Source organism: Hippopotamus amphibius, chromosome 6, assembly GCF_030028045.1.
Source record: "Hippopotamus amphibius kiboko isolate mHipAmp2 chromosome 6, mHipAmp2.hap2, whole genome shotgun sequence".
Classification (NCBI taxonomy): Eukaryota; Metazoa; Chordata; class Mammalia; order Artiodactyla; family Hippopotamidae; genus Hippopotamus; species Hippopotamus amphibius.
This window is the reverse complement of record NC_080191.1, coordinates 48,253,093-48,279,103: the sequence shown is the minus strand read 5'-3', so window position 1 is coordinate 48,279,103 and position 26,011 is coordinate 48,253,093. Positions and strand designations below refer to the sequence as shown.

The 26,011-nt window shown below is 45.8% G+C and overlaps 1 protein-coding gene across 3 annotated transcripts in view; it reads right to left on the bottom strand.

Moving 5' to 3' along the window:
* The window catches only part of PHACTR2 (phosphatase and actin regulator 2), a 270,043-nt gene extending 252,073 nt beyond the window's left edge, over positions 1-17,970 (bottom strand). For all 3 annotated transcript variants that reach the window (XM_057738536.1, XM_057738539.1, XM_057738537.1), the window contains exon 1: positions 17,757-17,970. In XM_057738536.1, coding sequence (XP_057594519.1) covers positions 17,757-17,970 — 214 coding nt within the window. The remainder of the gene's footprint in view (positions 1-17,756) is intronic.
* Between the last annotated feature and the right edge of the window lie 8,041 nt (positions 17,971-26,011).

The window sequence follows — 26,011 nt, the reverse complement described above, 5'->3', positions numbered from 1 at the left end:
AGTCAGAAGGGAGTCCAAAATGATGAGGATTGAATAGTTAACAGTGAACTTTATAACACGACAGTCACGATGATGGTGATTACAGTGGTTTACACACTGACCAGTGTGAATGACCATTAAATGGCCTTTGTTCTTCAGGTAATATTTATTTATAAAATGGCAAGTTTGTCAAATCAAATGAATCTCTCATTGGTGAACTCTGCTCGACCAATTCTTCTGGCCCCCTGTAAGGGAGTCCGGGGCCAGTCAGCCCTTTCATTCTGGCGTCATTTTTATTTCAGAAACAAACATGGTTTCTAGGATGGGGGAAGACAAGCAAGCATCGTTCCCATTAGTTCTTGGCCCACTTTTTACACCTGGCACCTATAGTGCACTGGAGATGCTCAGACCAAAAGTCAGTGCTTAATGTCTGGAAATAAATAACTTTAAGGACTAAAGTCTGGAATGACCTGGGATTGGATGATCGAGTACCCTGGTATCATAAAATTCTGTGTTGAGCAATCAAGAAGCAAAGCTGGGGAATTTGGTAATTATCTACAGAGAACAGAAACCTGCCTGAGGTCCCTGAAATCTGTTCCTTCATTCATTAATTTCTTAAACACCTGAGTTCTCACTGTCCCTTTTACTACTAACTTCTATGTAACACTACAAGAAGATTAATAAAATATTTGGTTCCCTTCCTTCCCTCCTTCCTCCCTCCCTTCTTTCCTTCTTTTTTTTTTTCTTTTCTCTCTTTTTTTTTAAATAATTGTGAAATATCAGCTTAAAACATCAGTTTAAAAAACAACAGTTAAAAAAAAAACAACCACTAGTCAAGTGTCCTAAATTCTTTTGTGCCTGTGTTTATATTATATGACAAGAAACCATCCTGAGATGATAATTAGATTTTATCTGTGAGTAGTGGCAGAAAGATGGGACTAGGTGGGAATGTCAACATTTGACCAAAACAAAGCAATTCACATTGGTCAGGGGAAAAAAATTACTCAAGTGGCCGGGGTTACTGTCTGATCAAGGAAATTCTGACACTCCGATGAAGTGGTCACACATTTTATTTGTTCCTCTATGGCCAGAAATTTAGGAATGCAAACTGGAGCAAGAGGAAAAGCAGACAGTAAACTGGTAAATGAAATGCAAAGTATTTCTGTTGGTGATCATCATGGTTGAGAGCAGAACAGACCAGAAAGACTGCCCCGCTTTTTTCCCACAAGTTTTCACAGATGGTTATATCAGTTGTTTCCAAACTTATACAAGGATCGGGGGCTGGAGGCAATGAAATTTAGCAGCAGTTCTGGTGTTAAAGCGATAAGGCTTTGGCTCCAAGTAACACCTTTCAATCTGCCCAGCAACAACAATAGAAACTTGCTTCAGGGAGGGTGGTGTCCTACATTTTAACTTATCCCCAGAATATATCCTGAATTTCACAGATGTTCACAGTAACCTGACCTGATTGTAAATATCTTCTCTCTGTATTTCCCCACTGGTTAAATGAAGTTATGCAAAGGCACAGACAAAAGTAAAGCAGGAAGCCTCCCACACTAGAAATGGAAGATAAGAATCACAGAAGCCAGAATGGCTTTTATTGAAGGGTATTTCAAAGCCATTGTAGACATATATGGCATATTTGCAAATCCTCCATATGTGTGTATAAACACGTACCTTCACACATCAAACTGGATTTGTTCCTGAGCCACAGAAGGTACTGAGAACGAAGTGAAAGCAACTGAATTGTAGACAATACATACTTCCAACGTATACAACAGACAAAGGAGTATTACCTTTAATACACCAAGAGTTAAGACAGTACTACACTAGAAACCAGGCAGAAGAAATGTATAGGAAGACCACAGAGGAAAACAAAATACAAATGGCTGATGACATAAACTACTTGCTAAGTACCGCAGTGATCAGAGAAAGGTAAAATTAAAGACACAATCTATCTGTCTTAAACTAGCAAAAGCTAAAAGACATGAATAGTTTTCCGTCCTGGGGAGGGTATGGGGAAACAAGTACTCTCACATGCTCCTGGAAGTGTACATTTGTACAGTCTTTAGAGGAAAATATGGTAGATTAGATTTTATAAACTAATGACCTTTGATTTTGGTATCTTCTCATGGGAATACACCCACATTTTCAGAAAAAATATACACGTTGAAGGTTCACTGAACATTGTTTGTAATATCAAAAATGCAGGGAAAACACAAAGTTTATCAACAGGGAAGTGCTTATACAAAATTGATACAGCTAGACTGAAATTTTCTACAAACCTTAAAATGAGATTATACACAGCATAATTCCAAATTTGTGAAGAAAAAAAATGATTCCTATATATCCATGTATATTTCAACAGACGTAGTCTAAAAGGACACCAGCTGAAGACAGGTGAGGTTGGGTGGATGTGAGAGGAATTACACTTCTTCTTTCATATGTATCTGTATCAAGAATGTGTTACTGGACTTCCTAGGTGATGCAGTGGTTAAGAATCTGCCTGCCAATGCAGGGGACACGGGTTCGATCCCTGCTCCAGGAAGATCCCACGTGCCTTGGAGCAACTAAGGCACAACTACTGAGCCTGCACCCTAGAGCCCGTGAGCCACCACTATTAAACCTGTGTGCCGCAACTACTGAAGCCTGTGCACCTAGAGCCCATGCTCCACGACAAGAGAAGCCACCACAATGAGAAGCCCGCATACCACAATGAAGAGTAGCCCCCACTCACTGCAACTAGAGAAAGCCCATGTGCAGCAACAAAGATCCAATGCAGCCAATAAATAAATAAAAATAAATAAATTTATTTTTTAAAAAAAGAATGTATTATTTACCTTAATAATGGAAAAAATATAGATTGCTTTTGCTGAGGCTGGAAAGTGGAAAATTGCTCTTTGGGTTGTTCTTCAATCTCATCATCAATCGTTGGGGTTAGGTGAGGACATTCTGAAGGTCACTGATTAGTTCAGCTACCTTTACAGAACATTTAAAGTGCCCACTAATTTGCTAATTACTGTCCCTTAACTAAGAGGAGTGGGAAAGAAGAGGCAGACATCACAGCCCTGTCAGATCTGTGGCCTCACTCTTCAGTGGATATTGGTACAAAGCAGTTGTCTCCCCAAGTTCACTTTCCACTTTTCCTTCATCAGAGAAATTGGCACCCCTCTGCCCAAGCCCTCCACTGACTTCCCATCTCACTCAGAGAAAAACTGACATCCATACAATGGTCTATAGAGACCCACAGTCTCCTACTGCTCTTGTCAACTCACTCTACCCTTACGGCCTCTTTTCTGTTCCTCAGACACAGAAAACATCCCTGCCTCTGAGCCTTCACCCTTGCCCTTCCCTCTGCCCAGAAGGCTTTTCCCTCAGGTATTCCCACGGCTCTCACCATCACTTCTCTCAGAGCTTTCCTCGAGTGGTGCCTTCTTAGTGAGGCCGGCCTTGACTACCACATCTAAGGTTCCCAGCTCCACATCTCCACCCCAACATCCCCTGTCCCTCCCCGGCTTTATTATCGCCATCTATAATATTTTTTTAAAATTTATGTTGTTTACTGTCTCTCTCCAGTGACAAAGATTATGTCCATGCCCAAGCTTTAGCCAGGCTCCTCCGAGCCCTCTTCCTGACTTGGCCTCAATCTTAACCCATAGATATTTGAACAAACACGAACGTCCCTAACAGCTCAAGGCTGCTTCCCTAGGATGACCCTAGCCCCCCTTAAAGAGCCTGCCAGAGAAAACTCAAGACTGCCAAAGAATTTATTATTTGTGCCAACCAATCTGAAGATAGGACCCCCTGACTCCCAGCCTCTGTGGGAGGGTAGGAGCCTAACTTCCAGAAGTGATAAGCAATGAGCACCAGTGAAGAAGCCCAAACGGGTTTCACAGGGACCAACGCCCCCCTTTCACATGTCCTGTAATTTCTCCCTTCCCAACCCCACTGAGCCCCCGCCCACTCCCCTCACCACTCCCTCCTTCTTCCATTTTAAAATATTTCTTATATATATATTTCCTTCCTTCCTTCTTCCCTTCCCTTCCCTTCCTTCCTTCCTCCCTCCCTTCCTTTCTTCCCCACCCCCACTTCACGCTGCACAGCTTGTGGGATCTTGGTTCCCCAACCAGGGATGGAACCTGTGCTCCCTGCAGTGGCAGCGCGCAGTCCCAACCGCTGGACTGCCAGGGAATTCCACCACCTTCTTCCTTTAAAACACCCAGTCACCTCTGTACAAACTGAAGTTGAGTTCAGTCCATCCTGGACTCTTTTCCCAATTGCCTAGAATGTTACCACTCAAAATCTGTCCCCTGCACTTTAACTAGCATCAGGCTTTGTTTAGGTTTACCATTCCCCACTGTAATATAGGCTCCGAGGGCTGGATTCCGTTTTCACACTGGCACATAGCGCAGACGCAGTAAACACCTGCTAAACATCACTGCTGGGGCAACAACTGTGCACGGGTTTTAGTCCCGCAGGCACATCTCCAGGCTGGGATAAGCAGGTCTAAGCTTTTAGATTAAATATATTGCTCACCTCACTCCTTCAATATCTGGCAAGTGACAGGTGACTGCCTATCACAGATCATTCCAGGCTTCCTACACTTGTCTTCGATTTGTTTTTAATCCCGATAGAGCACCATCTGCTACACACTTAACACCCTTCATAAGCGTACACGACTGAGCACAGAATAGCAGCTAATGAACGACTCCTGAAAGGGACTGCGCAAAAGTATTGACTTCACAGGAAGACTTTTATTGTTGATGGTTATTTCCCCCACTCCCCACCCTTTATTTGCATCCATGGCCCTGGTTTTGAAACTGCCCTTCAACCCAGTCCCCCCTGCCCCATGCCTCTCTGGGCTTCCATTCCCCAAACTTCAATGCAAGTGCTTTGGCTATGCATTCCAGTAACTTTCTTCCGATACGATCCAGTGATGTCTTTTCAGTGTTTATTCTTTAGGTTCTCTTAGGTGTTCTGAGGGCTCCTAAGCTCCCTCACCATACTCTTTCTCCCTTATTCTTCTCATTTTTTTTTTTTTCTTTCAGCGGTGGCTTCTCACCACTTTTAGGTGACTACAAGTTGTCCCAAGTATAATCTGTCACTTCCAAAACATGCTTTATAAGCAACTACTATAAGTGAGGCAGTACAGAGATGACAAACGTCTAATACTCAGAGGGGAGACAGTCTATATTCATATGAGAAGTTAAAGTTTGCTGCACGTGGGTTGCTTTAATAATTATTTGTTGAATGAAGTGGTTATGTAGGAAAATTCTGGCACTACCCAAGGCAATAATAAACTGTCACATGATTGACATGGTAAGTCAAAGTTCTCCATTTAGACCTGAGGTTTCTCCCCGTTGTCATACTGCTTACTTCTAAAGGTATTTTTTGTGGAGATTGTAATGTCAACCACAGTTGACAAAACCAATGTTATCTGCTTATTACACCCTCAAATCTGCCTATTTTCCCTTGTGATCTTAGCATCTGTAGTCTCCCTGGAAGGAAGGCCATGCCCAGCCCATTAGGGCAGAAGTTCCTTCTCATGTCCATGAGAAACCCTGGTCTGGGTGTCAATAACCTCAATTCCAGTCCCCTTCAGTCCCTCCCTCTTCTCTACAAAAGGCATCACAGACACTGAGAAATGAGGAATGAAAAATGCTCCACAGATATAAAGCTTTTCAAAAGTGTATATTCATCTTTTACTTTTGTCTTTACATGTTTGCGGTAATACCATCTCAGAAAATGGATTTGGGTCTTGAGTTTCCAGTGAATAAAGTGTTTTAATCTTAAGTTAAAAGAAATTCTGGGTTAAAGTTTAAAATTCTTGGTCAAGGGTACAAACTTCCAATTATAAGTCCTGGGATGTAATGTACAGTGAACATTACATGTACTGTTTGAAAGTTGCTAAGAGAGTAAATCTTAAATCTCAGCGTAACAAAAAATTTTTTTGTAACTGAAGGCAGGGATGGATGTCAACTAAACATTGTGCTGATCATTTCACAACACATACACACATCAATCATTATGTTGTACACCTAAAACTAATACAATATGAAAATTACATCTCAAAAAACTTCTAGCAAGAGAAGCCACGGCAATGAGAAGCCCGCACACCACAACGAAAAGAGCCCTGCTCGCCGCAACTAGAGAAAGCCTGTGCGCAGCAACAAAGACCTAATTCAGCCAAAAATAAACAAGCAAATAAATATATAAATAAATTTTTTAGAAAAGATTCTATCTCCATCTCTTCATCCTGCTACCTGAAAACCCATTAGACACTAGACACATAAAGCCTTTACAGATAAAATTGCAAGAGCCAATTCACATGGGCACTCTTGAAGCGAAATGTCCGGCATGGGTGGAAGTTCTAAAGTCTCCCTCCCACTAAATCTTTCAGAGCCTGCACCTACTATAAATAATATATAGTCAGGCTGACCAAACACAAAAGCAAGAGTAGACTTTCAAGCAGTTTAGAAGTTTCCATGGATGGAATTGTAAGCTATGTTAGTGCGAGAAGGAATCCATAGGAATCCACTTAAAATAGTCGACAAGCCCGCAGACGCTTGCTCCTCAACGTGTGGTTCATTGACCAGCAGCATCAGCAAGACTGAGACGCCTATAAGAAAATGCAAAAGCTCGATCTCCACCCCAAACCTACTGAATTTCAACAAGATTCTCAGGCGATTCATAAGCATGGTAACATCTGAGGAACTGGATACTATAACTCTATCACCTAAGTCGGGTGTGGACTCAGAGGAGCGCTCTGGTCAACAGGCCACTACGGTTGATATGAGTTTTCCGCTGATGCAATGAAACACCACCCCTTCTCAAGGAAATGGTGGACTTAGTGCTTCCTGGAGGGGCTGACTAAGACTCTTAACGTTTCATCCTCTGTTGCCTGTTGACTATGAACAGAGCAGCAAGGTGATGATGGCTGAAAACCACAGCCTGGGATTAAGGGCTTCCTTGCTGGGGCACAGGGACCCGCTGAATCATATCGATACGCCCCCACCCCCGGCCTCAGCCAGAGTTTAACACAGGTGAGCGCCTGCGACAGGCACATCAAGCGGCGCCTTGGAGGGAAAGGCTGAAAGGGCAGCACTTAAAGCAGGCGCGTGCGTGAGGAGAAGGGAGGGGCGGGAGCCGGCAGCCCACAGTGGGAAGTGGGACGCAGGGACACTGACGCATAGGTTTTGATGGACAAGGTAGGTGTTTCGGCACCAGAAAGTTCAAAACACCTCCTTTCTCCTCCTGCAGCTGTTTGGCAACTGCAGGTCCCTCCAGGGTTGTGCTCCTGGGCCTGGGCAGCCAATCCTGTCTTGCCATTGCCTAAGGCCACAGCCCTCTGGGAATTTGTCAGCTGCCTAAAGAGCCGTCATCCCAGTGAAAAACTACCAATCTTGATCTGGATAATTGCCTGTGACCTAATGCCAACCTTAAACCCATGCTGAGAAATGTTTTATCAGATCAGGCCAGAGGCATGCCATCCATACCCCAAACAGGCCCCGGAAGCCAGGGTCACCTTCTGGGGGAACGTAATCCCCAGGGAGCCAGGGTCTGACTCAGCCTCACTGCCTCCGGGTTCCACTTGGAAAGAGGCACAGGCCTGATGTGCTGTGTGAGACCCACTGCTAACGCTCCTAGAGGAAGGGGCGGGGCGTGGGGGTGTCTGATAAGTGACCACGAGGGCTGAATGGAAACACAAGGGGCCTAGGTGGCTCCCCGGTCACGTGCACCCTGCAGCTGGTGTGGTGGCTGTGGAGGGCGATGTGGGGTATCCCAGCAGTCTGCCAAGAGGGAAGGTTGTCTTCACAACCATCTCCCCCATGTGCTTCACAGTCCTCAGTCTACAAGATCCACCCGTGGGACCCACCCCTCCAACAGGTACCCCCGCCCTGCACCCAGGCCAATGACCTCCATCATCCTGCTAGTCTCACCTTGTTCCTTACGGAAATCCCTCCTTCTGGCTTCCTCTTCCATAATTCCAAAACACCCCACTGTACTATAGAGCATCCGCTCCATTATGGACAAATGTTTCCTTATTCAATGTTATTACCCCACTCTTTTTTTTAGTTCATTTATGTTTTAATTGAAGTATAGTTGATTTACAGCACTGCGTTAGTTTCAGGTGTGCAGTTGTGTGATTCATTTTTGGTTTTGGTTTTGTTTGCAGATTATATTCCATTGTAGTTACTACAAGATATTGGGTATAATTTCCTGTACTAAGAGTAAATCCTTGTTATTAAGCTATGTTACGTATAGTAGTTTGGTAATCCCATATTCCTAATTTGCCCCCCCTCCACCCCCACTCTTTTTCTTCTTTCTGACTTTAACAGCCCTTTGGCTTTTTTCTGTGACACTGTCACTTCCCAGAAGCCCAGGAATTCCTCACCTTGCCAGTCCTTGGGTACACTGAGGGAATGGATACCGTTGGCGTGTCTTCCCATCCTAACCATCTCTAATCTAAGAACTACCCCGTCCGCACCTGTAAGGGTGCATGCCAGCAGCCTTGATTGTTCCACGCAATGGATGTAGCTGGTTACGGGCATGGCTACCTGGCCCAGGCTGGACGTTTGGAACTGGGATCCAAGGACAGCGAGGAGTCTCCGTTTGCTCTAACTGAAGACGTGTGAATGCGGGAACTCTGAGGAAACATGTGCTCGTAACATCAGAAGAATCTGGTAAGGCTGGATGCGTGAATGGATGGATGCGCAGAGGGATGGAAAGATGATGGACAGATGGATAGATAGATAGATAGATACATACATACATACACACACAGGGCCCTAGAAAGAAAAAGTGATGGAGAGATGGAGAAAGAGTGCCTTCCTTGGCCGCAGGAAATTTACCAGCTCCTGGTTCTGGGTCCTCATGGTACACAACTCTACTTATTGGTTTTGAACTGCTCTTGTATCCTTAAACAAACACAAACAAAAACCCTCTTCTTTCAAACAAGGGAGTCTCTATTACTGGCTATGGAAAATTGTTCCTTTTGAGCAAATCCTTGCCATCACTTAATAGTCCTCCTATTCATGTGTTACTGAGTCCCTCTCATAAATGTCACGTTGTCTACTTTCTTAACCTCAGAGTCACTACGTTAACAGTCCAAACTGACCTGCTTGGTTACCACATACTACTTCCCATGGTCATATATTCTGGGGGTATGAAGTATTACTGTAAAGTAATATGAATGATTTAGACGCCCAAATGTTTATTCCCACCAAAATAACCATGCTGGGAGACAACAAATGAATGCCCACGATGTGGCCACCATCCCAGCCATTTCTGGAATGTCTCTTCAAATCTTCCCCACTGACAGTAAATCCATGTCTCTGAAAGTTGGACCTGATTTTTAGAAAGAGCTACAGTTGTGCTGCAATCAGGCAAAGTGGATAAAATGAGGGATCGAACATTTTAATCATAAAGCTTTTGTTAAACACTGTTTCACCCAGTAGAATCCTAACTGACATAAGCTTATCTTCTGTAACTGGAATAAGCATATGACAATTCTAAAAGGTAACATTCATTTGAAGACATAAGTTCTATTACATTTATTAAATATAAATCACATTCTTTGTCATCAGCACATCTTTCTGTCCCCTTCATCCAGAGAAGCAGAAATCAAAGATTTATAAAGCCCAGTAGGTTGGAGCAGAAGGGTTTAATAAATGTTTGTTACTGATATTTAGGTTACTTAGTTAGTATCTAATGGAAATAAGACCTGTAAAGAAGACGCCATTCAGGTAGGTGAAAATATACATGAAGGCAAAAGGTTTACATACCAACCCTGACGACCTGAGTCATGGCCATAAGTTATACGTCACACACTTTAAATATGTGACCTGCTGACCCAGAATTAAAGCATCACATCGATGATATTCCCACCCTAGTCACAGCCCTGAGCTCCGGGGATAGATAACACACTTCTCTTTAAGTCACAAGTTTCTTCCTGTTATGAGGGATAAGCAGTAGCTACTTTTTCTTAAGCCTTCACAGAGGCATCGAGAAACTGCTAAGTAAGGTATATAAATGTCAAGTTTTAGCCAATAGGTCATGCAGTGAGCTAGATCTCAGAAACCTTTCTAAGGCAAGCCATGCAACCCACTTCGTGCACATTTCAGCTAGTGTGATCAAAGATAGTGAGTCACCCGGTAGGGTGTTTTAAAAACACTAAAGCTGCTTCAGGGTTTTCTTCCTGAGCTTCAGTGTAACTGAAACTACACTTGAACTTTGAGACCAGATAGGGTTCCTGGGCATGAATTACACACATGACTCCAAGACTGGGTAGTTTTAGGTTAAAAGAACGCACCTCAGTAATGATCACTGAAGCGTGCTTGCCTTAAAATACTGGATCCCAGAATCCCGTCACAGTGAATCCAAATTTGTTGTTTATACTAGAAATCTGAAGTGTTGGATAGACTTTAAAACACAGAGACAGCTGGCTGGGGGCTGAAAATGACCTTTTGATGGAAACATTGATTTGATGATCCCTCCCAGAACAGTATTTGTGGAGTAAAACATGACTGGATTTCCTCCCTGCTGGTGGGCGGTACACACGAGTCGTTTTCTCCGAGGGGTGATGGCCGTGCACTAAGGTTCTATGAGGTAAGGAAAAGAGTGTGAGCTTTGAAGTCATAAAGATTTGAGTATCGGTTCCGCTACTTCCCTGCTACCTGTGGGACTCGGTGGGTTACTCCATTTTTCTGAAGCCAGGTTCCTTGTCTAAACAGTGGAGCTGATACGAAGGTATGTCACAGGGTTGCTATAAAGACGAAATGTAACGGCGTGTGTAAATAGTGTAGGATTGGATTCGCGTGAGAGTTCACTTCCTTCTAAGCCCTCTTGCCTACACTCTGGCATCCATCACCCAGCACCAACCTGCAAGGAGGCTGCAGAACCCCTGTTACTTGGGTTCCATTGTCACCAGCCCAAACTCAGGACTTCCCTTTCACAAACTACTTCTACGAAGATGTTATGAAGAAAGGTTTACATAATATGCCCAAGGAAGGGCTCTTCAACAGCTCTTCAAAAACACTCTGGTTAATTTTGGGGGTTTTTTTGTGTGTTTGTTTGAAACATTTGGAAATCATAGCTTCAATCCAACTTCCCATTTATACTTTTTATCACTTTGCTTAGTTTTTTGATTTATGATTTCATGTAGAAAGAACTGACTTTTTAAGGAATTCACGCACTGTCTGTAAATATTTAGTAAGCACTGACTATACACCAGGCCCCGTATCTGGCCCTGAGAATGCAAAGATCAATTAAACATCGTTTCTGTTTTCAGTGCTGTTATAGCATGAGGAAGGATGCACAGTTAATACACCATAGTAAGTCCTATAACAGACGGGGGCCCAAGGTGCTACCATTTACATGGCGCTTTAAAGTCCAAAAGCACTTTCACAGTTTCAGCCTCACGTGAACCCTGTGAGCTAGGTGTTACCGTTACTAATCATTTCCAGGTCAGATATCAGGAAGCCAAGCAGAGGGAGGGGAAGTAAGCTGACCAAGATCACACCTGTAATAACCGTGATTCTGTGTCTCAAATCTCAGGTGGCTGCGTTCTCCCCACCATTGCCCCTCGGTGTCCATGTCAGAATATACTCTGAACATGCCCCCATCAAGCCTGCGAATGCCTGACCGAGGTCACCTAAGTTGTGTCTCCCAGGAAGCCTTCAGACACAGGAAGCCCACATTCTCTGGCCTTGGCCCAGCGCCCTAACCTCCCTTCTCTTCCCCAAGACCCTACTCAGAGCCAAACGAACTGCTAAGTGTTTTCTGATGATGCCAGGTTGTTTCAGGCCTTGGCATTTTTTCTGTACTCTTTTCTCTCCCCAAACATTGCTCCTCCATCTTCCTGTTCCTCCTCTTGCCTGGAGATAGTACAGGTTTCACCCCCTCCAGGAAGCCCTTCCTGAGTACCCTCCAGCAAGGCATTTCCTATAGCTGAGCCTTCTAAGTTCTCCCCCAGGCCCAGGACTGGGCACAGGTCATAGCTCAGACTTTGTAGCACTGCAATCATTGGTTTATTTGCCTGTCTTCCCCCCCTGTTCCTTTAGGGATGTCTTTGCAGCCTCTGTGTTTAGCCCACTGGCTGTTTGTTGACTGAATGAATGATGGAAAAATCAAGATATGCCCCCTTGCCTAGTACCCCCTGCAGTGGCTGAAGCTCAAGACAAATCCACAGCTTCGTCAGCAGTCCCAAGAGCTACCATAGAACAACTGATGCCAACTAGAGCTTCCCCAGTTTAGGCATAATTCGCTCTTTATGCATCCTCTGAAAACAAGAACAGTCATCACCACCACTGCCAGTCATTTTCCAAGCATAAACATGGCAGATAACAATGGCTTAGGCCACTAGACATGCTGTTGTCTCTGGCCGGCCATATCCTGCTTTCATCCTTACTCCCCAGATAGCAGAACCCTATCTGCTCACCTCTGTACGCCCAGAGCCTAGAACAGTGACTGGCACGAATCAGCCCTCGCCTCAACAGATATTATATAGTTGAATGAATAAATGAAACTGCGACAGCTCAGTTCTTCCTAAGTGACCTTATTGGCACTAAGTGATGACTTCACCCTCAAGGTCACAACTGGCATGAGTTTGGGTGGGTATCAGATCAAGACAGACAATGTCTCTGTGACCTCTGTGTGACCTATGACCTATGGCTTCAAACAGTGGATCTTCTCTAGGGAATCTGAACTGAAAAACTGAAGAAAGTTTTCCAGGTAAATATACGGACAAGAGCTAAGAGGAAGTGAAGGTAGTTGTGGTAGGGCAGGTAGGAGCTAGGATGTAGGGTTTGTGTAAGCAGATGGATGAGGAAGCACCTGCAAAGGAGAATCTGTTCAAATTAGGAAGCAGAGAGGCAAAGAGAATCTGAGAATCAGGGAGGCCATGCCATCCCTGAGGAAGTGCTAGAAGGGAAAGAGGAACTGGTCCCAAGGGCCGCCTCTGTTCCTGACAGCTCTCTGGTCTCAGCAACCTGACTTAACAGGCAAGCCCTTACCTAACAGGTGAAGATGATTTTTAGTGTTTCAGCCTCTGCTACAGGGTAACAGGGGATGCTGAGTTTTAAAATCTCTTACCCTTGGGTATAGGACCATCTCGGCTTCTATGGTGCCTTCTGGGATGAAGCCTGACCGGTGGTCAGCTCCTAGCTGGGAGAGAGGCCCATGGCCTTTTGCACAAAGAAAACGGTTCCCTTTTCAGAGGAGGAGGGGGCGTGCAGATCCACTGCAGACTGCACAGCTAGGCCGGGGCAGGGCACAGGCTGCATTTCAGCCCCGCCTTGTCTGCTCTGCCCACGCAGCCCCACCTTTCCCGGCAGGATGGCTTTACTCTCCCATGAGAAGACAGAGACAGAAAGTATACCCAGAGCCAAATGGTCTTTGGTAAAAAACAAACAAACAAACAAACAAACCCACTCTGAGTTATGTCAACAGAAAGTGAGCCGGCATCCATTGTTCCCGCCTAGGGCTGTTCCAGCCCTGCTGTGATCGGGGCCCAAGAGTCCCCTTGGGACCTCCCTACCCTGGCAGGGCACAGCATCGTGCTTTGGAAAACAACTGCTGAGCATGCAAACACCAACTGGAATAGTTGGAACCGTAGAGGGCAGTGGGAGGCACTCTGGGACACTGGCAAGGTGTGGACAACAAGGACATCCCCCAGTGGGACAGGTGACCACCAAGGGCAGAACCCATCTTGGAGAGCAGCACCTTGTGGCAGTGGTCAGGTAGTAGTAGGTATGGATGGACAGAGCATCCAGGTTGGCTAGATTTCTCACTCCACCTGGCACTGAACACACCAGGGATGAAAGACTCAAGAAAAGAATACTGGATTTGCCATTACCTATTCAGCTATATATACCAGAGCAAAAGGATGCCAGAGGGATGAATCAGGGTACCAAAAGATATCACACTGTGTCTGGACACCAAGCTGATAAAGTGGTCCATCTGCTCATATCTCCCTTTTTAAGGTGGCTCAAGTGTTCTCTGTTCTGTGCAGCCCTACATGCAAGACTGAGTCATAGCTTGAAGACAGCAAATGCCTCTTGGTACCCCTAGAGCCTGATGGGTCCAGCACAGCACCTGGTCCACAGCAGGTCCACAGTCAGTACTTGCTAAGCGCTTACAATAGGAGTAAGTCCTGGGCTGTGTCCTAAGGTTGTTTACTTACTAAACATTGGGCTTATCAGGAAACAACATCAGAACCCACTGAATACATTAAAGTTCCCAATGCGGAAGAAGATTGACCTGAAAATTAAGAGAACACCTGTCCATATACCATGAAAACCTTGTTTTGGGATTTTTTTAAATGGATAAGACACCACTTTATTTACAAAGAAATACTAGATTTTAAAAATCTAGAACTTTTGTTGAATTCCAGAGCTGTGAGTTCAAAACCATAAAGCAAAAACAATCTTTTTCTAAGCTCAATAACAGGGCTGATGTATCAATTCCAACTGTACTTCAGTTATATTTTTTAAATGTACTTATTTGAAAATATATGGCTTTCTTCACATGTTTTGTACGGATTTTAAAATTTAAAACGAGTTTTTGCTGACAAAGCACATGCATTTTTATGTAAAATTAACTGTTCAAATCACAAGTGAAATAAAAGCCATTGAAGCCTGAGATGCTTTTCCTGACAAAAAGCCAGTAATAAAGTACAGGCAAAGTGGATTCTCTTGTGATATCTCCATAGCATCAACACAATGCAAGCACAGAGCTGGTCTTTGAAAAATACTTTTTGTATTGGACTGTCTCTTATTGGCATAGTAAGCAACATTTTCGAGTTTCAAGTTTTTCTTATTCTTTCGTGGAGAGAAGGGCAGAGCAGAAGCAGGGCTGGGAGGGGGGGTGAGAGGTGCGGATGGCTGGTGGTTCTGGAGTGAGGCTCTTCTCTGACAGCCCTTGAAGAACACTTTGCAGCCCTCCTCCCCCTCTCCTCCTCTGCTCCCTCCCAGCCACACACCATTGCAAAGTCCCCTCCTGCCTCAACACTCTCCCAAGGACTCATACCAGGGAGTTAACTCATTAGAAATTAACCCGGAGGAATGACGTATTGACAACTAGTTGAAATCAAGTAAGGGAGAGAGAAAAGCTGGTTGGGAGGTGGTGGCCGCAGAGGAGAATACCAACAGGGATGTGAGAAGGTACTAAACCAAATTCTTCAACCTTACACTTGCCCAGGCCAACCCTGGTCACAGTATCACAATACATATGGCAGCAAGCCATGCTGATACGCAGGCCATAGCACGGTGGTTCTCCAACCTTGCCACACACTGGAATCACCTGATGCCAATTAAATCAGAATCCCTGGAGCTGGGACCCACCCATAAATTGTTTTGTTGTGATTTTGATAGTGGTGGGTTTTTTTTGAACTCGCCAAGGGAGTCCTATGTGTGACCACCTTTGAAAAGCAGTGGCAGAGAGTAATACTTCTCAAACGTTAATGTTCCAAAAACAACCTGGGGATCTTGTAAAATGCAGGTTAGGGATTAAGTATGTCTGGGATGAGGTCCAAGATTCTGAGATAGGGCTGGTGCTGCTGGTCTGGGGCTGGCTGTGGCCAGGCCACATATCATCTCACTTTGGATACTGCCCACTTGTGTGCCCAGAGCATCTGCAGAAGGCCTAGAAATTGTGCTCCTCTATGGTGAAGGAATGGTTACAATTCCGTTATCCAGCCCAGTCATCTGGCTGATTCTCCATCCATCGGCCTGGCTGCAGAGGCTGCAGGATTCTGGGGAAATACTGTGTGTGTGTCAGTGAGGGACCAACTCATTCGTTATCTCTCTGGCTCCTAAGAAATGCAGGGAGCTCCTTGGCATGTTTAGCCTGCTGCTAAAGAAATCCAAGGCTCAGTGCTGAAGATGAAATACACTCACGCAGAAGTTCACTCTTTCACACATGGGTCAGCATCCTGGCGTGCAGGGGACAACTCAGCTGAACGCTGTCACTTCCTAACATCCTTTACAAGCACATAGAAGGCACAGAGTTTGGGGAGGTAAAATAATTTTATAAATTGAAGGCCACAGTTCACATGAGGAGCACTTTGCACATTTACATTTAAAAGGTTTTTTCTGCCCCTTTTCTGTATGTGGGCCTTGATTTCCATGTATGGAAATGAAAAATGATGATACACGCTACGCTCATTTTATCTACAGTCACCAACTGGACACATTTTCAGTTGCTGCTTTAGAGCCATCTGAATGGCTAATCTTTGTAAAAAAAAATCAATCAAGATTATCCAGGGGTCAAATTCAGTCTGGCCAAGACATAAAAACCAGGAGGAAAAAATACATTCAACCCAGTACTTTCCACAAGATGAATTTGGCAGAAGACTCTTTACACACATCCCACAACCTACAGCCCACTACCTGCATGTAACAATTCCGACCAGCTTTATTCAAAGTGATCTGCAACGTCAGATCAACAGCATCTTTGATGTCTTCTATGTTGTGCAGCAACAAGATTATAAGAATAAGAAAGAGGGCTTGGATGGAAAACAGGGCTGGCTTGCCTGTGGAGTGGAGTCAGAGACGTGGAAAAAAAAGTTTCCCCTATTTTGAAGGGGAAAAGGCTTCAGGTAGGAGAGAGGTTGCCTGAGCACATCAAGGCCTGGCCCTGGAGCCCAGAGCCTGAGGGGGCAGTGGTGGCCGGTGGCATGTAAGCCCCCACACCATTGCAAGGGGCCTGTCACTGCCATTGGTAGTTCTGATGCTAGTAGCTTCAGTCCCTTCAGCTCCCACACATCCTCCCGAGACTGCAAACCAGAAAACAATCTGTAGAAACTTAACAAGTCTGGTGGACTTTTAAAAACAGTTCTACAGTTCTTGGGATAATGCTTTGTTCAAACGCATTTAGAAATGATTAATTATTTAATCCCCATAACCTCCCCATGTGGTAGTTCCACACTCTCATTCCCACTTTAAATACCGAGATATGAGAGACAAGGTTAAGTGATTTGCCCCACGTTACACAGCTCGGCGCTGGCAGCACCGGCCCTCAGCCTGGTTCTGCCCATGCGGTGCCCGGAGCAGCCCCAGGAGCCGGTGATCCACGCCGCCGCGCAGTGGGGAGCCAGCGGGCCGGTGTTACAGCAGAGATGCTGGCTTGGTCAAACAGTGAAGCACTGGATGAACAAACAGCACGGCCAAACCACCAGCTGCGTGGGGTTTTACAGGGAGGAAAAATTCATACTCCGCGTCCTCTGACAAGCAAACCCCCAAAGAAAGCTTTATTTCAGAAGCAGAAGCCGTTTGGAGGGTTTTCAAGACTTGCACTGACCCAACAACATCCCCCACCAACCCAAGTGAAAGGACCGCACCCTTCCGAGGGACCGAAGTCACGCTGAAGACCGAGAGGTTCCTCTTCCTGATGGGCAAGCCTAAGAACCAGAGCGGCCGGTGCTCCTCGGCGCTGCACAGCCGCACTGCCGCGCGGCAGCGCTCCCCATCCTGCCGGGTACACCTCGCCCCGGAGAAACGCGCGCCCACCCGGCGCACCAGCTGTTGCCGGGTTGGAGCATCTCCCGCCGAGGGGACCGAGCCACCGGCCACCAAGGAGGAGAGCGGCAGGGGGGTGGGGGTGGGAGGGTGGGGGAGTTCAGCTTCTCCCAGCTCCGACCCCCGTCCAGCCCCTCCTCCCCTCCCGCCGCCAGCCTACTGGGCCATTGCCCGCTGACGCCCCGGGCTGGCCATGTCCCCATCGCAGCCACCTGCCCGCGCCAGCCCTCCCCCGGCCCCCAGCGCCCGAGCTGCCCTTACCTGAGCCGGAGATGTGGACCCGGAGCGGGCGACCCCGACTCGAGCATGACGACAGGTCGCTCTGCGAGCGTCCGCGGGGGCTCGGGTCTCCGGGCAGCCTGCGCAGGGCAGGCGCCGGCGGCCGGGTGGGCGCCTCGGGCTCGGGGACCTCGGCCGCCGCCTGCCCGGCCGGCTCTCCCGGGGGCTCCGCGGGGCTCCTGCCCGCCTCGGCCATCGGCTCCCGGCGGCCCGGAGCGCGGGGTGGGGCCGGCGCCGAGGACCGCGCTGCCCGGCGCGCGGCGACCCCGAGGCAGCGACAAGGGCGGGGAGGCTGGACGCCGTGCGCCGAGAAGCTGGCAGGGAGGGCGGGAGGAGGAAGAGGACAGAAAAGTTTGCACAGGAAGGAGCCGCCTACAGCCGGCTCTCGCTCCCGCGGGCGAAAGCGGCAGGGCTCGGAGCTGGGCCGTCCTCGGTGCCCGCGAACCTGCCCGCTGCTCCACCCCCAGGGCCCGGGCACGGCCCTTTGCAGGATGGCAGCAGTAGGGTCCCCTCTGGTCGTCACCCAGGTAGCAGGCCTCAGAGTCGTGGAGCTGGGGCTTCAGGAGCTGGGATGCGAGGTCAAGGTTAACAATACTTATTTTCATTTGCTGGGGCGGGGGGAGGGGGGGAGGGAGAAGCCGTGGGCGGGGGTTGCGAGGAATGCCACGTGCACACACTTAAGCGCCCTGTGATGGAACCCAAATGATACCTAGTTTAAGGATGCAAAACTACGAACCTGCAGCGCCAGTGGGCACTGGACTTGCTGGTGGGTTCGTGACCCATCCTGGAGACCTTTACGTCAAGGCCAGTGACCTTCGCCTCTCACCCTTTGCCCTCAAGGCCCTCTCTGCCTCCCACTTTTGCCCACATTCCTGGGTTTCTGTCTGCTGGGGAGACTCACAGGTCATGTTTCAAAGGCCAGGCTTCCAGGGAAGTGAATCAGTTAACACAGATTGGAAGTCTGAGTCAAAGTTTTCTAGTGGAAATGCGGGTCTCCCAGCTGCTGTTGGTTGGAAATCGTGAGTTACCACTGGGCCTTGTAGGACTGTGTGAAATGGGTAATGAAGATTTTGCGGATTCAGTGGGTGATTTCACAACCTGAGCTTTGTAAGTTTCACGATTATGCCCCCAAGTTGTGATGTGTCCAGATTCAGACTCAGGAGTCGCCATTCCTGAAAGCTCATGGCAAGGGACCAGGGTCCCTGGGTTCACCCACAGGCCATAGAGCGGCAGCAGGAAAAGAAGGAGATGACGGGGGGGGGGGGGGGGGGGGGGAGGGGGAAGGGTTAGCGATTCACATTTATTGACACACACGCCCGTATTCCACGTATGATGTCAGACACTTTGCACATATGATATCTTTTAGTAAAAAAACCAACCCAAGCAGAGGAGGTAAGAGAAAGGGGGGTCAAAAGTGAGGGGTGCCAGGTAGAGAGGTACATTCATACCCACAAAGGCCTTTGTAGCAATGAGGATATAACAATAGCAGCTCACCCTTAACGATTTAAAAGGGTTTTCACCTATAATTCTCACAGCAACTCTGGGAAGGGCATGATTATCCCAGTTTTGCTGTGAGAACTCTGCAAATACAGGTCCATTTCCACAAAGTCAGCCATGCTTGTCTGGTCCCGCTCTAAATAACTCCTATTTTCCCACCTCTTTAAATTTACACAGCTCCAAGTGTCACTGCCTTGATATCTTGTGTAGTTTAGGACAGAAAAAAAGATGCCTCTGGTTCAGAGCATTAACTTGCATTGTTTTAGGGGATAGGTCTTTGGTAGGATTGAAAGGGCCCTTGGAAGGATTTCCCGCTTTCCCTTGTAAGAGTAGATGGTATTCTTTCTGGGGCACATTTGCCTCTTCCCTGCACTTGGGTCTCAACCCACTGCTCACAGCGTGAGCGCCCCCACAGTCCTTCCAAGCCTCCTGCTTCTCCCTTTGGGGTTTATCCTGTATGTCATCTCTTTTGAAGCTAAATAAATTAGTAACTAAATATTCCAAAACACATGAAGTCTTCCCTTGTTCATTGTTCAGAAATTTATCATTTCAGCTTTCACTCAGTCAGTACGTATGAGAGTGCCTCTTGAGGGCCAGAGGCTGTGCCGGGCAGTCCATGGGCCCTCAACCCTGCATTCCTCCATGCATTTTCCTTGCAGCACCAAGCTTCTGGAGAGTAGCCTCCACTTGCTAGTCCCTGTTCCTACAGTCCGCCTTCCCCATCCGCATTCCTTCACTATCTGCAGCGTGACTTCTGCCCCTGCTGTTACATGGGCTGCTTTGGCCACTATCACTTTGGAGCACTTAGTTGCCAAATTTACAAGGGACCTCTCAGGTCTGACCCCTGCTGCAGCTCTTGACCCTCTGGACCACTTGTTCCTTTTCTGGACTTCTGTGTCCCTGGTTTCTGGGATGCTCATCTCAGCTCTCTGCCTCCCCGTTACCCTCGTCTCAGGATCTCTTCTTTCCATCTGTTCTTACCCAGTGCATCACAGGGATCCAGCATCAGCCCTCTTCTCTTCACACCTGACATATTTTTTCTGGGAAACCTCACCTTCAGCTTTAAACTGTGCAGAGATACCTCCCAAATCTCTTCCTCCTGTCTAGATTTCTTTCTTGGTCTCTGGATCCCAGTATCTAACAGGGCTTGTCTTCTGGGTGTTTCCTTGACACTTGACATTCAGTGTTCCCAAGGCTGAACTCTCCCTCCTCCATGAATCTGTTCTGTCTATTCTCCATCTAAAATAAATATCTCCAGAATGGGTTTCCACCCTGCTTTCACTGCCATGTCCTTAGCCTGAACTTTCATCTTCCAGTTCCCCTTAAAGGAAGGGGCTCTGCCTCGAGGCTCACTTTCTTACACCGTGCTCCTAGAATGATCTTTCCAAAATGCTCACAAGACTCTGCTGCTTCCCCATTTACATCCCTTCAAAACAAGTACCCATGCCACACATTCAAGTGTATGCTCCTTAGCGTGAGGTATCAGGTTTCTACATCCTGCTGCTGTTATACACACCCTGCTCCCTAGTGTCCAGACCTATTTGTAGTTGCCTGTTCCTCTTCTAATGGCAGCTTTGCCACCCCCATTTCCTCTCCCTGCAGCAGCATCCTCCACCTTCCCTAACCTTGCCCAACTCACGGATCATCACGTTTCCTTTGAGCCTCAGGTCAGGTGTCTCCCCATCCATGAAGCTTTCCTGACACCTCCCCGACCTCAGAGCCAGGCAAGGGCCCTTTCTGAGCAGTGCCATGACGCCCCATGTGTGTATCTCCGGTGTGTCCCTTTTCACACAGGACTGTAGTTGTTGGGGTGCTAATCTATGTCCCCCACTCCCTGTGAGCAGCTTCAGGGCGGGAAGTCCCTAGGCTGGGTTTTGTTCTTCCAGCACCACTGTGTGTTGGATGAGTGAATCAGTGAATGAAGTCTATTTGGGGAAACAGACATTAACAAATAATTCTCTGGTAATTCATGGAAGGGCTAGGGAAACCCAGAGGAGTAGGCATCTAACCTGTCTGAGAGGGAGGATCAGGGAAGGCTTCCCGGAGGAAGTGGCACTGGAGACACACAGGCACCCAGGATGAGGGAGGGCATCTGAAGGACACAGAAGTTTGAGAAAGTGGGGCTCCTGAGGACACTGTGAGAGCTGGAGAACAGGAAGTCCATGGGAAGTCGCTAATTTTTGAGCCTGAAAAGTGGACAAGAAGCGAATTAGGATTCACTTTTCAAATGCCATTATGTCTGTGCAATCCTAAAATGATGAGACATCGTATTTATTGGGGATTTTCTTTATTTCCGGTGTTGCTGATCTTATCTCACCCTAGTATAAGATTTCAATTTCCTTAGCAATGTCCCTCAGCACCTAGGACAGTATTCTGCCCAGTGCTTAATAAATGTAGCTATTTGACAGACTGATAAAAAAGAGAGGCAGAACATTCCATTTTTCAAAGCAAAATGTTTCTCAATGTTAGTTGCTTTTTTTTGTTCTGCTCTTTTCATTAAATATCATTTCTGAAAGGTTAGAAATAAAAACTGAAGGTGAAAAAAAATTACTTTTAATTACATAGTGTTGTAACTGTGGTTTAACACATCAAAATGATAATATCTTTGTTTTACCATTTAAAAAAATTATGATTTATGTACGATTATAAAAGACATATGAAAGTATATCGACTAGCTTGGTCTGCCCATCAGTGCTTAGTCCACCCTGCTTTCAGCAGGAGCAGGTGGGTTATTATTACAATTGCAATTTTATGTTGCTGTCTTCCCCTCCCCCCACACATACACAAAGTTCCATTGATTAGACTTTATATGTACAACACACACGCAAATATAGTATACGTATTTTCTTAGGAAATACTATTCCAAAATACACAGCATTAGAAATTAGTGTCTTTCATGGACAATATTGTTTCCTTAATACAGGTAGATAAAATCTCCATGAGTGAAAAAAAAGGTGACCAAAGTAATATCAGAAAAGAAGTGGCAGAGATCAGAATGGATGATACACAGTCAAAACGGAATAAGAGAGAGACAAGGAATCCAGGTAACAAAGAGCTGGTAACAAAGGAAATGAGGGTAAAGGACCATCATATAGTGAAAGTAGGTCTCCATTTAAAAAAACAAAAAAACCCACAAGAAACAGGAAGCTAGCTTTGGATGACCTTGAAGCTTTCTTCTGGTCTGAGAGTTGATGATTCTGTGAAAATTTGGATTCATTTTAAAATCGAAGATGAGATTGTCTCATGAGAGAGGCCAAAACTTGTTCATAGTTTTGAACCCAAACTACCATTTCTCCTTATGGCACTAGGTTGCATACTCCTCCCATTCTCCCTCCCTCTCTTTCTTCCTCCCTTCCTTCTTCTCCCTCTAAAAACAACCACTCTGTCCTAAGATGCCCAGGCTCTATGCTGTGCACACAGAGGTAAAGGAATCTCTCTAATCTCAGACTAACAGCCTAAGAGACAGAGGTGCACAAAGTACAGTGGAGATACAATGGAGGGGATCACTGACTCTTTTTGGATGGGTCAGGGAAAACTACAACGGAGAAAACACAAGTGGATCATAAAAGTGAGTGGGGATGAAAAAGAGGAAAAGGCAGGAAAAGCTGCCAGGCAGAGGGAATACTATGTGTGAGGCCCCAGGTAGGAAATAGTAGAGAGGAGTAGGGAGGTGAGTCTGGCAGGACTTGGAAGAGAGTGGGGAAGTGGTGGATTGTGAAACAAGAGAGGGTTGTGAAAAGATTTAAGCATAATAGTAACACAGTAATAGATCACAGTGGTTATCTTTTGCTTCAATTTTGATACCTAAATCTGATACCTGTGTGATGCATATGTTTAATTTGTTGGTTGTTTTAAGGATTGAAAAACGTATGTAAAGTGCTGGGTGTAATGATTGGTATATGCTGGGAACTCAGTACTCTAAGACATTGGGGACATGCATTATATTTCTTTATTTCCATAAATCATACCCAGCTCAGCTGTATCCACAAAGGTTACCCAAAAGACATTTTCCAGGATTCCTTCCTTCTCCGTGTATCAAACAAGAACTTTAGTGCTTTTGGGTTTAGGGAGATAGGAAGGGACTGTCCTATTCTTAGTCCAGTGGTTGCCAGGATCAGCTATAGCTTCTTTCACCTAGACTTCCAAGGCATCAACGTGTTGCGTCCAGGACACCCAGTCCTTACTGAAGCTACCCCTTCCATGTCCTGACTCCTTAGAGACTGTCAGAGAAGGTGCTAGGGTGCCCATCACTTAGATGTCAAGACTCTCAACCCCATTCCCAGTGGGGGTGGAAGTGTTCTGCACACCTGGGGATTAGATCCTTCTTAATTTGACTCTCAACTAAAACCAGTTGTTGGTGGGAATGTAAAAGTGCACATCCACTTTGGAAACTAGTTTGAGAGTTTTTATAAAGTGAAATGTACATTCACCCTGTGCCTTAGCAATCCCACTCATAGGTGTTTGTCCAAAGGAAATGAAAAATTCATGTTCATGCAAAAACCTGAAAGCAAGTGTTTATAGTGGCTTTATTAACAATCTCCAAAAACTGAAAACAACCCAAATAAGTACATCCATACAATGGAATACTACTCAGCAATATAAATGTATGAACTACTGGTACATACAACATGGAAGAATCCCAGAAGCATTCTGCTCAGTAAAAGAAGCCAGACTCAAATGGCTTTGTATATTATTGTTCCACTTCAGTGACATTCTGGAAAAGGCAAAGCTTTGGGGACCGAAAACAGAGCAGTGTTGCTAGTTGCTGGGAGCAGAGAGAAGTGATGACTTTTGGGTTGATGCAGCTGTTCTATGTCTTGACTGTGGTGGTGAATAAACAACTGTATTTGTCAAAAGTCATAGAGGTGGATGCCAAGAAGAGGGAAATTTACTGTGTGTAAATTACACCTCAAGAAAAGAAAAAAAAAAAAAGAAAAAGGAGAGAAAACCCACCACATTTCCTTCCCTTTGGGGACAATCCAGCCTAATTCTCTGGCCAAGACTTTCAGCAAACAGAGACCTGCTTAGAGGTTGTTCTGTGCTTAGAAATTTCTCTGGTCTGGAAGCCTTGTACTAATATACAAAAACATTTTTAAAATGTTAAAAATGCTGTTATCCAAATATCGTATATTAACACATATATGCGGAATATAGAAAAATGGTACAAATCAACCGGTTTGCAAGGCAGAAATAGAGACACAGATGTAGAGAACAAACATATGGACACCAACTGGGGAAAGCCGGTGGGGGGGGGCAGGGGGGGATGTTGGGGGGTTGGGATGGGATGAATTGGGAGATTGGGATTGCCATAGATACATTACTAATAAGAAAAAAAATAAAATTGTACACTTTAAATATATGCAGTTTATTGTATGTCAATTGTATCTCAATAAAAGTTCTTAAAGAAAAAAAAAATGCTGTTATATGGCTCCCAGGAAGCAAAGGTCTACCCTTCCGAAAGGGTGGAAGTGGGACTTAGAAAAAAACAAAACAACCAAAACAAACAAGAGTAACATCCAAAACCAGGGGTCAGTTTAGGGGTTGTCTTTGGGACTTTGCAATTTTGTTTGTTTTTAAGCTTGAACTTCCAGAAGCGGAGGAGTAGATAAAAATTACCTTTATTCCCTGAGGAGACTGCCCTGCTGAAAAATAAGGTAATGTAACTTATTGACAAGTTTTCTGTTACATTCTATCTCAGAATAGCATCCAATCCCAGGATTTGCTTTGAAGGCTGGGTCTGTTGGAGTGAGGGGGCAGGCTGCAGAAAGCTCCAGGAAGAACAGGGAGTGCAGCAGCAGAGGCTGAAAAAAGTAAACTGACAAACAAGGTCATTTCTTACAGTTGTAATACTTTGAAGACAGTTAATCGGGTGATCTGATAGGAAGCAGCTGGAAGAAGGGTTCCTTTAGCTAGGATGGTCAGGGAAGGCCTTTCCAAAGATGGGACCTTTGTACAAACCTGAAAGATGAGGCATCCAAGGTATCAGGAGCACAGAGGGTGCCGTTACAAGCTGAGGTACCAGCAGATGTGAAAACTCTGCTGGAAGAATGAGCCACAGAAAGGCAGCCAGGGAGACTGGGATGTAATGAGCAAGTCGTGGAGGTTGGAAGGGTGGGGTGGGGGGGGGGGGGAGGCCTAGACCCTCCACTAGTTTAAGAGGAATGAAGTCAATGAAAGGTTTTAAGCAGGAGAATGACAGGATCCGAATTACATTTTTTAAAAATTCTGGATTTTTTTTTTTAATGCAAGTACTAATGGGTTGAGGGTGGGGGATGAGAAAAGCAGTGAACCAGGGCTCACTGCAAGATTTTTGGCTTGAAAATAAATGCTAAAATTAGCTTTTTTTTTGGGGGGGGGGGGAATAGAAATAAGGAAGACTTGTTTTATTCAATATTTTTAAATGAGACAAAGCTATAATAATTAAAATAATTTGGTGCTCGTGTATTGAGTTGTTAAGATTTATTTGACATGTATAATGCACCAGGCATCCCTCTAAGTGCCTGGATGTATAACACATGTAATCCTCACAAAAAACCTTCAAGACGGGGACCTAGTAGCACTATATTAAGGATGAAGAGCAGAGACACAGAAAGGATAAGTAAAATGTCCCAAGTCCAAAGCTCATAGGTAGTCTGGCTCCAGAGCCCATACTCTAACCACACATTCCTACCCAGGGCCAGGCCAATGGAACAGAATGTGGAATCCTAAAAAGCCCCAAATATACCTAAATCTTAGTCTAT